The 15,976-nt window shown below is 45.6% G+C and overlaps 1 protein-coding gene across 23 annotated transcripts in view; it reads right to left on the reverse strand.

Moving 5' to 3' along the window:
• The window catches only part of NCOR2 (nuclear receptor corepressor 2), a 343,395-nt gene that overhangs the window by 132,613 nt on the left and 194,806 nt on the right, over positions 1 to 15,976 (reverse strand). For 14 of the 23 annotated variants that reach the window (XM_081892760.1, XM_081892767.1, XM_081892762.1 and 11 more), the window contains exons 15-16: positions 4,494 to 4,648; positions 2,189 to 2,361 (exon numbers count right to left, since the gene is read on the reverse strand). In XM_081892760.1, coding sequence (XP_081748886.1) covers positions 2,189 to 2,361; positions 4,494 to 4,648 — 328 coding nt within the window. Of the gene's footprint in view, positions 1 to 2,188; positions 2,362 to 4,493; positions 4,649 to 14,576; positions 14,616 to 15,364; positions 15,505 to 15,976 lie in introns of those variants that run through there. The other 9 variants (XM_081892747.1, XM_081892764.1, XM_081892759.1 and 6 more) reach the window with 8 other exon arrangements.

The raw sequence follows: 15,976 nt of genomic DNA on the forward strand, positions 1-15,976 counted from the left end.
CCTTTAGCTGCATTTTCTGCTGGCATCATTTGTCCTTCGGGACAACTGACCTTGACGCAGGTGCAGGAGGAAAGCCTTGCCTGTGACTGTTCTCAGTGGCATGTTCCACTAGGGAGGGCTAAACCCTCCCAGCGGCTGTCTGTTAAAGGATGTGTGTGAGTGTGAGAATGAGAGAGAATGGTCTTCTCCTTTTGCGCCAACTGCACTAGCACTATTCATTTCCAAGTGCAATTCAAAGAAGTGCAGGTTTAGACCTATAAAGCCCTTTCCAACTGTCTTTGATCAGGATCAACTGGTCAGTTCAACACAAATGACCAAAACCTCAAAATGAGAACCTTCACTGTACAGTGGTACCTTGGGTTACATACGCTTCAGGTTACAGACTCCGCTAACCCAGAAATAGTACCTCAGGCTAAGAACTTTGCTTCAGGATGAGAACAGAAATCGTGCTCCAGCAGCGTAGCAGCAGAGGGAGACCCCCATTAGCTAAAGTGGTGCTTCAGGTTAAGAACAGTTGTTTCAGGTTAAGAATGGACCTCCGGAACGAATTAAGTACTTAACCCGAGGTACCACTGTCTACTTTCTCTACAGCATCCATAAATTTTATACACCTCTAAAACTGCCTTTCCAATTGCTTAATCAACTAGTGTTTGGGTTGATTAATCTACCAGTTAAACTCAATTAAAGCTACAACCTTGGTTGGTGTATAATCCAGCCCAGGAATACACACATACCCTTTTCCCTGGATGAGATTTCTCAGTATTCCAAGGCCCTCAAGTGGTTGAGAGGGGAAGCTCTTCTAAAGTTTGCATACCAAGATGCAAGTGAGCAGCAGAAGAAAACTGCATTATAAGATGATCCTAACCCCAAAGCATCTCATTTCTTGTTCTAGTGAGTAACCCCAAGTTGTGACAAGAAATTAACCCCCGCTCCCCAAAACACCCATGCAATTACTAAAGACAAAATAAAGGTGGACAAGCAGTTGCAGATGCTCATTCTCAGTACAACTCTGGAGATAATTCCAAACAAGAAGAGAAAAATCAGAAGTGGGCATGGCAGTAACACCACCAGATTTTCCTTGTGTTAGGATCCATGACCACATTCGGCTCCTAAGAACAGCCAGCCACAAATGCCTGTGGGCCCTTGCAAGCAGAACATGAAGTGAGGGGATATAGCTCAGCGGTAGAGCATGTGTTTGGCATCCAGAAGGTCACAGCTTCAATTTATTTAAGCCAGCACCTGTTAGCTGACTGATGGTGACGGCAAGCCTCCCTTGCAACCAACAACTGGGAGTGCTTCAATATGTAAGGCTCCCGGTTGTGCACTGGTATCTCCACTGGCTCTTCTCCTGGGGCAGGTGGGCAGGGACTGGAGACAACAGTCTTTGGGGGCAAATCAGTCCATCAGGCCAGAGGTTTCCCATCCCTCAGGCAAACATTAATGATCATCCCAGAGCACAAGAGATACATTTTCCCAGGGGCTACAGTCTATTTTCTGCACCTACTGCTAGAAATACCTGAAGAGATTCCCCATATAAACATATTCTGAGGCCCTTCTCCATGTGCCTCCTCCTGCTGAAGTCTGGAGGGTGGCAACACGAGAAAGGGCCTTTTCTGCAGTGGCCCCCTGTTTGTGGAATGCTCTTCTGGGGGAGATTCACCTGGTGCCTTCATTATATATTTTCAGGCACCAGGCAAAAATGTTTGTCTTCAACCAGGTCTTTGGATGATTAATATTCTATGCCTTTTAAATGTGTTTGTGGGAAGGGGGGGTTATTGTTTTGCTGTTTTATTTTATTTATTTTCATGTTTTCATCCTGTTTTTTATTCTGTGAACTGCCCCAATATCTTATGATAAAAGGCACTATATAAATCAAAAAGATAAGACAGACAGACGGAGCTGGCAATGTTTCAGTCCCTGCTGGCATCCTTCCTTATACTGGTGTGCATGTGCTGTGTGTGCTTCTGGAGGAAGGGTGGTATATATAAATTGAATGAATGAATGGACAAACAAACAAACAAAACAAGCAAGCCATTAATACGCTAAATAATATAATCAATAGTAACTAACTATATGAGTCTCCCCCCCCCCCCCCGCTACTGGTCTCCTGCCTATCGGTTGCGTGCTTCACTTTGCCTACCCAGATGCCACCTCCTCCCTCCGTGCCACAGAGGTAGCTGCTCCATACCCAGTTCTGCATTCTGCTGGGGAGCAACCACTTCCTCACTGTTGGCTTCGCTGGCCATGGAGCGGGTGATGCGGCCCTTGCGCCGGCCCTGGCTGTTGGCGGTTTTGCGCCCTTTAGAAGCAACGGCTTCTTTCTCGTCATTGTCCTCGCCAGACGTATCCTCGTTCTTCTCCCTGTGCGAGCCAGAGTGGGGGGAACAGAAGAAAACTATCACCATCAACCTGTGGTACTGATTTCCCTTGCCTCTCCCTCTTGCAAGAGAGGCACTTTCCCCACTTTGTTCTCTCTGCCTTGCAGAGGGCTGCAGTTTCTCAGCCACAGCTGTTGAGGGACCTAACAGAGACAGGTTGAAGACCAGGGCAGCCAAATCATCTTGGCTCTGTCTCCTCGTTTATCTTCCCAAAAGGGATCAGCTGAGAAACGCATCACGAAGCCCGGATGCCACAAAGCCAGATGCTCCTTCAAGCCAAGGATTAAGCCCCATTTAAGAAAGTAAGCAAACATATGCCAAATCATCCACAGAAGTCAAGTGGTGCTCATTTCACTTCCCTGTTAACCGGAGGACATGCCAAGTCTCTATGGCAATGCTCTGCTGCACAAGAAGCAGGATCAAGCTCAACAGTCCCTGCACCAGCATGTTCCTGCAATGTAGTGGGACAGACACCCAAGTAGCACTGTTGCAGCAACACTCCAAGATGCCACAGTACACAAGGGCAAAAGGAAGTGGCATAGATGCACCCTGTAAAGTTTTGTGCAAGTGACACTGGAGAGGACACAAAAACAATCCTGCTGGATCACCACAAAAGGTCCCTCTGGACCTGAGGTAGGGGACCTTTGGCCCTCCGGATGTTGCAGAGCAGCCAATAGTCAAGGCTGATGTGAGTTGTAGTCTAAATAATCTGGAGGGCCAGACCATTATCTTGTTTCATACTGCAGCCAACACATGCCTCTGGGAAGCCCACAACAGCTCAAGTGTGCTGCAGCTGACAATGCGTCTCAAGCACTTTTTGTTAACAGCATAAAAAAGCTTCCCCTGAGAGTTTCCTTGAAGTTCACTGGCAGCCATTCAACACTGTGCAGCTGTGTGTCTGCACACACCTTTTACATTTATACATCGCTTTCTATTTCAAACATAACTAAACGGTGTACCGTCTAAAAAAATATGGAACACTTCACTAAATTGCATGAATTCCCATTTCTATTGGTTCTCCACTGTTACATTTGTGTTAGAAATTGTCTTTATCATGTCAATGTTATAGCAGGTCATCTATCCCCCCCACCATCCCAATCTGCTCCTTATCACTGTGCGTGTTGTGTTGGGATATGCTTCCTTTGTTTAGTGTCTCTGCAGTGAGTGCCTAGCAATTTCAATCAGAAAAAGATATTGGATAGCGATTCCAGGACTTGGAGAGTTGCTGCCAGTCCGGTTGCATTTGGATGTGGGGTTTGCTGTAGTAGTCTTCCTGGTTACAATGCTAGTGCTTCTGTCCCTGTTCCCAACATTCATTTTACACTGCATTACCCGTTTAGTTATGGATCTGTGGCTTTCCGGTCAGTATGCTGCCACGACACACCAAATATCATTTACAGCACTGGGTGTGGTGCAGCATAATAGCATCCGTCAATGGACATGCCACCACTATTTATGAGTATGCTTGCTTCTGTTCCCTCATGATCCCCCCATGGAAACAACAGAAAAGAACTGGATGCCAGAATACCGCTCCAAATTTCAACATAGGAAAACCACAGGAAAATCACAGCGTGAAACTCCAGCAATTTTCTGGGCTACCAGGGTTAAGAAATTAAAACAGAAATGAGCACTCCATCAGATTCTGCTAGATTTCCAGAAGTGGCTTTTATGATGTGTGAAAGATCACATAAAAGGTGGGAATTATCAGGTGAGGAAACATCAGGAAAATGGAACAAAGTAGTCTCAGAGTAGCCAATACCGGGACCTGGAGAACTGCTGCCAATCAGGGTACACATTATTGGTACACTCCAGACAAACCAATTCTCTAACAGATTACAAGAAAGCTTCCTATGTAGGTCAGGGAATATGTGAAACAAGATTAGCATTTTGTTTAGGAAAACTGTGCTTCACCTTTCCCCTAATGCTTTCATTTTCTATTTTCTCTATATTGTGTGCCATCTGGGACTAGGCCTTGAGCCTTGATTCTGCCAGCCAATGTCTGGAGAAGGAGCACTTCTGCCTTGCACCTTGGAGGCGGGAAGAGGGAGCAGGGAAGCAGGTGCTGTCGTGCTGGCTCTTGGGTTGCTGGAAGGGAAGAGAAGTGGTCAGACTTACTTTGTCAGTTCCTCTTTCTCGTTTTCTGCTTCTGGCTTCTCTTCCTCCTTCTCTGTCTCTTTCTCCTTTTCTTTTTCATCTTTCTCGTCTTGGCTGCTACGGGGCATCTGCTGCTGCTGCTGCTGTTGCTGTTGCTGCTGTTGCTGCTGCTGCTGCTGAAAAATGGAGAAAAGGGAAGCCAAAACCAATGAGCACCTGGACGACACTCAAGGGATGCCAGACACACACCAAGGCAAGAGAGCTGAAAGGAAAGGAGAAAAAGAACACACACACACCCATCCTTCATATTGTTACAGATTTTTTTGTGACTGAATGCAGTTATAAGGCAATCGTTTTATTTTATGTTTTTAAGTTATTTATATGCCTTCCGCCAATAAAAAAATATATATTTTCAGGGTGGCTTATAAATAAAACAATAAAGCCAGAGTAGAATCTTTTATTTATTTAGATTTCTTGCCCACTCCAAACCATAGCGTCCCACGGTGGGTTACAACAGTAAAATAAACAATTATAAAACAAATAAAACAGCTATAACAATAACCCAGGAAAAGTGTGAAAACAATTAAAAACATTTCCATACAGAGAGCTGTTTCATCTATAAAGATGACACAAACATTGGGCGGCCTCCAACAAACACGTCCCATCAGTGCAAGGATTTTCATTTGCGCAATGGGGCTTTCCTGCTTCTCCTCCCCCTCGTGCCCCCTGTGCCCTCCCCAACGCAGGTTGCCGCCCTGAGTATTTCCATCGGCTGTCCCCTCCACCTTAAAGTCTCTTCTTAGACTCACTGAATTGTAGAATTGGAAGGGACCCAAAGGGCCATCTAGTACAACCCCCTGCGATGTAGGAAACACAATTAAAGCATCCCCCCCCACGCACTTCTTTGTGGCAATTGTTCCCATAAACCTATGTCCTAAACAAGGAAGAAATCCAGGTCTAATGTGCCAACACATATATCTTTTACTCTGGGAAACATAAGTGAAGTGCCAAGCCACTCCAAACAATGTGCTTGCACTATTGTTAAACCATCTGTGTGGCCAGGAAGCAGCAGTGGAAAGTATTTAATGCAAGGGCTGGGGAGGAATATCTGGCACTGCATTTCAGGTATGCCAGCTTTCCATGTAAGAGCCAACTTTCTACGAAAGGAGCTGGATTCTTTCACTCACAATGGGGAGAACAGATATGGCCATGTCGCATTCCACAATACTCTTCCCATAAGCATTCCGCAACAACAATTTATACAACATGCAAGTTACTCCTGGAAGTGTTTCATCTACATGGTCTATTCTTTTTCAAGATTTGCCATTTAGATGTGCTGCAGCAATGTTAAGAGGAAGGCAAGAATGGAGAGGGAGGAGGGTGTGGAGATTTCCCCATACTTTCCCCTGCTGACACAAGGGACAGAAACTTGTTTTTAAGAAAGAAATGAACCAACCAAACTGATGGTCAAGAAGGCAACGCTAGATATAAACTGGGACACAGAAACTTGGAAAGCCGCTTTATACTGAGTCAAGACTATTGGTCCACCTATCTCAGTGCTGGAAGAAGTGCTGCCAGTGTAGACCAAGATTTCAGGTGGGGTTTCCCTAAGCCCTACCTAGAAATGCCAAAGATTGAACCTGGGACCTTCTGCATGCAGAAGAGATACCCAACTGTGAGCCACAGCCCTTCCCCCAAGATGAAAGGCGTCACAAATAAGAAGGTTAGGGAGAAAGGAGTAGAGTGCACAAGGTGCTGAGAAAGGAAGGAGCAGATCTCTCCTGCTGCCAAAAGCAACATGAGTCTAATCTTCTCATCCTTGATGCACTTTCTAGGTGCTGATGGATTTAATGGGAGTGGCCACCCAAGAGGAGAGTGTCTGCAAAAGCTGGAACTTGCACGCACCCTGCACAAATCTACTTTGACCATCAGAAGAGAAAAGCACAGCTGGCAAAACACATCCATATCTAGGTTCCATTGCCTGTGCTGGTTGGGTCTGCAGTTGTGCCTAGCCCTGACCAGGTGCCAAATGCTAAGTTCTTTGAGGACACACCAGACACTCCACAGGTAAGACAGTAAGAGCTGTTCGACAGTGGAATTTGCTGCCAAGGAGTGTGGTGGAGTCTCCTTCTTTGGAGGTCTTTAAGCAGAGGCTTGACAGCCATATGTCAGGAGTTCTCTGATGGTGTTTCCTGCTTGGCAGGGGGTTGGACTCGATGGCCCTTGTGGTCTCTTCCAACTCTATGATTCTAGGTCGTGGACCTTGGGGAGAAGGCATGGTCTCCTGGAACCAACATTTAGTATATTCTTGAGGGGCCCACTGGTAGGAGGCCTCTTGAAGAAGCCCTGGAGTTGTTAGGAGGCCATGGAACCAATCCTCTGTGCTTGAGAACCCTGGCACCAAAAGGTCCAGGTCCAGGTTGAAAAGAGATGACATAGCCTGCATCCATGGACACAGAGTTGTCACATGGCTTCTAATTAAAAGGATCTACTTGTGAGTACACAACCCCTGGTACTTATTTACTACCAGCAGATGCAGTTAGTGTGTGGTCTAAGAGGCCACACTATAGGAGGTCTCCCTCTTGAGCTCTGCAGCTGTTGGAAACAATACAGGTCTCTGGTGTCGGGTTCCAGATTCCCCTGCATTGCTGTTTTTCCCCTTGCCTGAGCAGTCTGTGCTATTGACCTTAGACTAGCCCTTTTCAACTATGAGTCCTCAGATGCTGTTGGATGCCAGTTGGATGCCAGTGGCTAGGGATGATGGGAATTGAAGTTCAAAAACGTCTGGGAACCCAAGGTTAAGAAAAGTTGCCTTAGACTGTAGCCTGACCTAGCCTCTGGATGTTTTGGATTTAGACTGGTTCCCTGCGCTTGGATTTGGCTTGTTGAGACTATGCTGCAGCTTGAACCCTACTTTCTTGGGTAAATGCTATGCCTTACCCCTGGGACTGAAACTCTAGCCTCTGAGGGCAACTCCTGGAGCATGGCATCTGTTGGGAGTCCAACGGCACCTTCAGGATGCCAGTTAGCAAAGGCCGCCCTCTACCGAACTCACAGCATGATCAGAAGGTCCAGGAACCTTAACTAGGATTTCAGCAACCTCCTGGCTGACCCTGCGGGGAAGGCCACAGCAGGCTCTATTAAACAGAATGGGAAGGTTCTACAAAGAACATCCTGCTTTCACCCCCCCCCCCAGCTCAAGAAGAGACTTTAGCAGCTGCTTTACCTTTAAAGTTGTCAAAAGAGAGAAATCAAAAGCTGAATCAGAGATGCGTAGGAGGAGCAGCTGGAAGTGAATCACTGGAAGGTGACAAGAAAGCTGGAGGATGTGGCTGTCATACCAGTTTACTTTACTCTACACAAAAAATCCCTTTATTGAAAAAGGGAAAGAAAGAAAAGGAAGCACAACTCTAGTAGAAACACACATGCACAATCACACAGGCATTCCTGCTGCCTCAATCGCTGCTTTTGCAAAATGCTTCTTTGGTGACTAAGGGGACTCTTTGGGCTTCAAAGAGTCGCATCTTTTAAGAATGCTAGAAGATCAAGCACCTCCTCAAACCCTTTGACTGCAAAGGGCATCTACCGCAGCAGCAGACTGTGGCGTTGCCAGTGCCGTTACTATGAAAGATCTTTTGTGGCTGCAGAAGTATGACAACGCAACATATATTGTTGCATCCACAACGTTTCGCAAGTAATAAGGTAAATTGATCTCATGGGCTTAGATGGAGGGAGAGGAAGAAAACCCAAGCAACTTCCATCTATAACATTGTCAGTTTCACTCCCAAATGGGTATAGGAACTTTCTCATTACAGACATCAAAGAAAGCACCCAAACTGTAGTCCATGAGCTTTATTCGGGTTGTCCACAGCACACACAACTGTATTTTATTGTACTGTATTTTATTGTACTACCATTTCAGTTATATGGAATGCAAAATGTAATACAATCAAATACAATAAAAAGTAAAAAAAATACAATTAAAATAAAACAGCCTCTTTGCAATTGCTGCAACAGGCAAAAACATTATTGTCCCCAAAGACCTTCAGTAATTTCAAGTGCTCCATGCGGGAAAAGGTCTGGTGACCACTGCACTAAAGGACAAGTTCTTTGGAGAAACCTCCTGTTCACGTCCAGGCAACCCAAAGAAGATGAATGGGGAAAAAACAAAAAAGTAGCTTGGAACTCACAGAAATGAGATCAAAACTGGGAACTTTATAAAGGTATGCATCTGGGTTGCAAAGGAGCTTATGAAGCTCAAGACAGCGTACGTGGTTCTCCCACCTCCTACAACAACCATATCAGGCAGGTTAGGCTAACAAGAAACGCCTGGCCCAAGATCATTCAGCAACCTTCATGGCTAAGTGGGGACTTCAGGTTGTACTCAACTAACTTCCACTCAAGAGCAGACTCATTAAAATGAACAACCATGATTAACTTAGGCCCAGTAATTTCAATGGGTCTACTCTGAGGAAATGTTAGCTGAATACAAGCCTTCAACTGTGATCTCTCCAGGCCTAATCCAAAACTTTAACCACTACGCTCTGCTGGTCCTTACACTGTCTACAAGTATGTCAGGAGAGGGCTGCATCTGTAGGCTTGGTCATGGCAGCCCCTGATGCGCCACCTGGCCTTAGTCAGCATCAGGCTTCAGAAGGTCAGGTTCTGAGAAGAGGGTGAAAGGGTACGACCACAACATGCACAATATCGGGAACATGATGCTTCTGTTAAAGCAGATGATGTACAGGTAATGCTGATCGGAGGTTCTTCCTCCATTTTATTTATTATATTTCTCTGCCACATTTCCTCCATTTTATCCTCACAGTGAGCCTGTAAAAGTAGGTTAGGCTGAGAGGCAGAGACTGACCCAAAGCCATGCAGTGAGCTTCATGGCTGAGCGGGGATTTCAATGCTGGAAACAGGCTGAGGGACAGGTTCCAAGACAGCAGTCAAACATCAGAAGAAGAACCAGGTCCACAGTCAAATACAGGCAAGGGTCAAATTCTTAGGCAGCGTCCAGACTGGAAGAGCAAGCAGGGAGGCCAGGGATTGATAAGGCCTGGTGGACAGGGATTGGCCCTTTCGGTCAGCTGACTGGGTGTCCAGTCAGGCTGTTACCACAACCCAGATGGTGCCCTGAAATCCCAGAGAATAGTCTACTGGGATTGCAGAGCTGGTGGAACAAGAATGCAAGGACCATCAGCTCATCTGCCTAAGAGGACCCCCCTCACCTCACCCCCAAAAAAGAACACTTCAGGCCTTAACAACCCCTGTGACCTATGTCTCACTAGCAACACCAGCATCCTCTGCCTAGATAAGGAAGCAGTGCAGACTTCTGCTTAATGTTTTCCTGAACTCTTTAACTCCTCTCCCTTTGAACAACTGAAGGAGGTGGATCAGCAGCGGGAGAACCTTGGAGCCAGCTATCATCTCAGATAAAGAACTGGAAAATTCAGAAAAGGGCTCCCCACCTGCTGGCAACCGAACAGTTATCAAGAACACTCTGCCACAGTTGGCTTGATTAAGTCCTTCAGCCTTTGCCAGGTGCCCTCCAGATGTTTTGGACTAGAGCTCCCACCAGGTCCAGCCAGTAGGCCCTACCCCCACATTACACAGATGACAGAACTCTGTACCAGTTTTACATTTTTCTTAAGCCACTCCCCACACGCATATGCACACCAAACACCCCTTTATGTAGTAATCACACCAGGGAGCTTCATCGCCACCAGCCCTCTGTCCTGCAAACATTATATTAATTTGCTCTGAGATTTCCAACCTGGAAGGGCATTAGAACATTATACATAATCAAACACACCGACAGAGGCACTGTCCAAATCTCTCACAGCTTGTTGCAGAAAATGTAGTTCTGCTTGCAGAATTCAATGACCTTTGGTTAAACTTGGACCAGAACCAAAATACATATATGAGAAAATGGGTGTGAGATTTGGAACAAGGAATAACCAGAAACAATGGAAATGGATTTGGAACAACTTCCATTCCAATATAATTCTAGCAGACCTAAAGGAGAACTATTTTAAAACCCTCTATCAGTGATATTTAGCAGCTTGAATTGAATTTAATATATAAATTAGGATCAGAGAAATGTTGGAGATATGGATTAAATAAAGCAGTTTACATGCAAATCTTCTAGGATTGTTCTCAAAGAGAAACATTTTGGAAATCTATTCAGGCTAATATCTCTGATATATTAGGATATTACGTACCCATGGAACCTAAAATATTTCTGCTTGTTTATCTAAAGGATGTTATTCTGGAAAATGATCAAGAACTAGCTGCTAAGATTGTTGCAGCTAAAAATGGGGGCGGGGGCAATTTGTCATACTATATCTCAGTGAATTGAGAAAAATTGGTCCATAGAAACTAACTTACTAGGAAAGAATACATATAAACCAGCCTAACAGCTTTATGGAGAAATGGGCATTTTGGGGTAATGTTTTGGAACAAGTTCAGTGAAAACGTTCAACCTTATGCTGCTTTCAACCACCAGTAACACCATTTCCTTCTGCTCTTTATCTTTGGCTTATTTTCATAAACAAACAAACAAACAAACAAACAAAGTAGCTCAATTCTTAGGTAATGGGCAATCCTGGAAGCTGCTTAGTCAGGTGACAGTCACTGCCATTCTATTAAAGTTTGTGGGACTGCCTCATCCTGCAGCAAGCAACATACAGACAAATGTTCAGTCAAAACATCTTCCCATGCCCCAAAGATACTGCAACTGGGAGGCTGTACTCCAAATACAGCTAGCTGGCTGCAGCAAATGTGGTCCAGAGGGAGCCATCACAATTCCCTGGCTATAAACCAGAATGATGGTCCGGTTTTAAAACAGCTCTGGACTCAGCCTCCAGGAAAGCCTCTGTAATGGAACTCTAGATGCCAGAGTTTGTCTTTAAGGTTGTGTTCAAAACAAAGATGTCAATTCAGTGCTCAGTTACAGGCAAGAAACGGCAATCCACACAACCACAAAAGGTGACACATGGGGTTTTCTGTTATTGTTGATCCATGTGATTGTGCTGCAAACGGATGTTAGCAGGTTATCAGGGCACACAATGTCCCAGTGCAGTGAGGTAAAATGTTAACTGGGCTTGGACCTGGGAGGTGGTTGAATCCCAGAAGTGCCACAAGAAGGACACTCTTTCTTAACCTCCATTTTCCATTTCTAAAATGGGAATGACAGTGACAGTTCCACTGTAACGCTGTGAAGGTTGCAAAACTTCCTTGCAAAATAAAAGGGTTATATAAATATAAAAGACCCTTCTAGTTCAGGGTTAGCCAGCATGGTGCCCTCCAGACTACAATCATCCCTGACCACTGGCCACACTGACTGGGGATGATGGGAACTGGAGTCCATCAACATCAAGAAGGCTACCCATGACTAGTCCAACACTCTGTTTCTCCAAAGTCACTAGGCAGATGCCCTTCATGAGAGCAAGAGAATGGTCGCCCCCAATTGTGCCTGCTATTCACATCTGTGCTCATTACTCTCCTCTAAGGCATACTCAAGCAGAGACCTGAGTTTGAGGGTGGGGTGGGTGTGCCTATTAATATAATTATTGTTGAATTTATATACTGCTCTATATCCAGAGGTCTCAGGGCAGTTAAATATGGGTATGTATGTATTCAAAGGTGAATGCACAAGTTCCACTGTCCATGGAGGCGCAGATCAATTCTGTGTCCAGGGCAGCTGTCTGCCAGCTCCATCTGGTGGTACACAGGCTGAGACACTACCTGTCCACAGACTGTCTTTTCAGAATGGTGCATGCTCTAGTTATCTCCTGCTTAGACTACTGCAATGCGCTCTACGTGGGGCTACCTTTGAAAGTGAACCAGAAGCTACAACTAATCCAGAATGTGGCAGCTAGACTGGTGACAGGGAGCGGCAGCAGAGACCATATAACACTGGTCGTGAAAGACCTACATTGGCTCCCCGTACATTTCCGAGTACAATTCAAAGTGTTGGTGCTGACCTTTAAAGCCTTAAATGGCTTCGGCCCAATATATCTGAAGGAGCGTCTCCACCCCCATCATTCTGCCCGAACACTGAGGTCCAGCACTGAGGGCCTTCTGGTGGTTCCCTCACTGCGAGAAGCCAAGTTACAGGGAACCAGGCAGGGGGCCTTCTCAGTAGTGGTGCCCACCCTGTGAAACGCCCTCCCATCAGATGTCAAGGAAATAAACAACTATTTGACTTTTAGAAGACATCTGTAGGCAGCCCTGTTTAGGGAAGTTTTTAATGACTGGTGTTTCAATGTATTTTTAATATTTTGTTGGATGCTGCCCGGAGTGTCTGGGGAACCCAACCAGATGGGCGGAGTATTATTACTATTATTATTATTATTATTATTATTATTATTATTATTATTATTATTATTATTATTATTATTACTATTATTATTAGGGTTCAACGCCCTCTAAACACCCGGTTGTTTGAATATCCCAACAGCATGGAGCCTCTATACAAATGGTTGTTTAAGAAATGGCCTGTTATTGGGGCGCAGCTAAAAGTGTATTCCTGTGCAGATATCTCCTACACACTAAGAATGATTTTATTATTTGTACCCTGCCCATCTGACTGAGTTAAAAAGAAACTCAACCTTAAAATCTGTTTCCATTTTTCTTAGGGAAAACTCCTTAAAATTACTACACAGATGGCATCACACTTCTCTGCAAATGTTAAAAATGTTTCCCTCTATGTCACCTAATAGTTGGAGGGGTTGCAATAAACTTGGTACATATTATCATTTTTTATGGGAATGCAAGCTGGTGCAAGATTTTTGGAACTTAAATTTGCCAGAAATGATAACTATTATTAAAGAAACTATTGTTTTTTACGGAATATTTTATATTGGCAGCACGAATAGTAATTTCAACCATGCAATTTCAATGGAAAACTTAAATCTTACCCTGGATGCCTGGTACCACTCACTCTGAAATACAGCTATAATGGAGTATATTATGCCTAATTTGAGACCAACAAGGACAGGCACCTCCAGATGATGATAATGATGATGATGATGATGATGATGATAATAATAATAATAATAATAATAATAATAATAATAATAATAATGTTTGTTTATACATACCCCACCCATCTGGCTGGGTTTCCCCAGCCACCCTGGGTGGCTCCCAACAGAATATTTATAATAATACAGCAGAACCATCACTTTCAAGAAAACCCTCATCACCCCTGGCAAATCTGGAGCTATACTTGCTAATCCAATACTGTTGATAGCCCTAACTTGAGCTTTGTTATTTAAACCCAAGTGCCACTGTGTGCATTCTACGTGCCAAGTTTATAGTTTTGTTTTTCAGCTGTTATAATTGTTCTGCCTGTTCTATATACATTGTTAAATCGGGTGTATGGGTGTGATCTGGTGCCCTCCAGAAGTTGATATACTACAACTCCCAACATCTCTCACCACTGAGCTAGCTGGCTAAGATTCATGGGATTTGGAGTCAAACCACATCTGGGATGGTCACAGCTTCCCTATCCCTGTCCTAAAGCAACTTCTGGCACATTTCTGCTGCAAACATGAATCAATCATTGGCTGCATCTTACTTGTGCTGCATTTCTAGTGTTTTTGAGTTTGCATTTTAAATTTTCTTGTACATTGTCTTGAGACCCAATGTGTAAAAATGTGTAAAATTTCCCCCCAAACAATCTTGTTCTGCCTGCCACTGCAAGCGAGGCACCCTGCTGACTACAGTTCTCCAAATTACCAACAGAGAGTCGGCAGGTCGGACGCTCTGAGAAAAACTACAGTTCCTGGGGTTCTCTTGGGACTGGGGACAGCAACACCCACCTAAGTTTAGACCTATTTGTGCCTGTACAGAAGTAGCCTTAGCACCCTTCAAAAGAAAAATAAAACCCATCAGCTTCAACAGGTGCAGTTCCAAGCCCCGCCCTGCCCTCCGCGCACTCCAAAATAATACTGTGGTGTTATGAAAATAAATGTGCTCCTTCCAGGCCACTGCTCAAAGGCACCAGGCCTCGTCAGCTGTTAGTGATCAGCCCCTGGGGCCTTGAGGCTGATGGCACCGTTCCCTGCCTCCGCATATTAATTATAAACAGCTGCTCACCTTTGTCCTAATTTCCAGTTGCATCCTGAGCGGCCCAGGCTGCCAGCATTCTCCCCACCCCACAAAAGTAGGGGGGGAAAGCCAAGCGAGTTGCACACTCCACTTAGTTCCCACATCTACGCAATTGCAAGCACACACACATATCACCAGGGAAACACCACCCAGCAGATAGCTTATCTTCAGAATAGCACGCTGGCTCATATAAACAGAGCACAGGCGGTTGCAACATTTTCTGCCTTGGCCATGCCAGACTGAATCTCTGAACGGACGCTTCTCTCTCCCTCTCCCTCCTCGGGACCTGTTCCTGGCACCCTCCTTCCCACACGGCCCAAGCGTACGAGGAACACAGTTCCCAAACCCCAACAGCCTCTCTCTTCATCACCCTGCTCCAACCAACTTCCACGGCTGCGAGGTTTTGGCGGGAAGCAGCTGAACAATTGGGGAGGGGAAAGAGAAGACTTTGTCTTTTGGGGAGAAGTTTCCACACACGAGACCCTCAAAAGACACCCCTCCCCTCCCCAACAACAGGCAAGGACCCCTTTTTAAAAGCCTGGCACCCTGAACCAGCCAAGGCGGAGGGGAGAAGCACGTCCCCATTTGGCTCTCGAGGCAAAGAGGACTTTCCTCGAGCCTTTGTGGAAATCTCCTGCCAAAAGCTCCCTCGCAGCAAGGTCTAGGCCAAGTCTGTCCAGAGCACCGGACGTCCCTGCCTTCCCCCGGAGAACCCCCTGTCTCCCTGCAGAAGTGCTCAGCCTCCAGCCCTGCTGTCCCAGAGAGCCCCCCATCACCTCCTCCTGGTGCCCCCGGTGCCTTTTCACAGCTCGGCCATCCCAGCTCGGCGTGCCTTACGCTCTCCGACTCAAATGGCTTCCTGGCGATTTGCATAGTTGAGCCGTAAACCAGCCACGGCATTCCTGTTATGATTTTGCAATCTACTGGAATAACACGGTCGCTCTCAGTCGAGCCGATGAGTCATGAGCTATAAAACCACAGCCCTCGTCACCGGGAGCTTGCAGTGTTGGCTACAGCCTGTGAGTGATTAATATCCGAGGATGGCAAACTCAACCCTGCAGCATGCCTGCCTCCTAAGTTCTCCCTCCCCTCTCCGATTCCTAGGCTCTCGGAGGGTGCCAAGGTCCTAGTCTCTGTTGCCAGGACAGGACAGGACACAGGCAGCCACGGTAATTCTTCAAGACAGTTACCCAGTAACACACAAATGAAAAAACAAACCAACAAACCCTTGGATGTTGGTTTGTCTGTGTGACTCAGGAACCAACTCTTGCTTTTTTAAACTTCTGGAGCTCTGGCTTTTGATCAAAATCAAACATATGTACATGCTTTGTTCCTGGGACAAAATAACCTTCCATCAAAACACACCACAGATCTGCTCCAGTCACAAA

This window comes from Podarcis melisellensis (genome assembly GCF_964234715.1).
Source record: "Podarcis melisellensis genome assembly, chromosome: 16".
Taxonomy (NCBI): Eukaryota; Metazoa; Chordata; class Lepidosauria; order Squamata; family Lacertidae; genus Podarcis; species Podarcis melisellensis.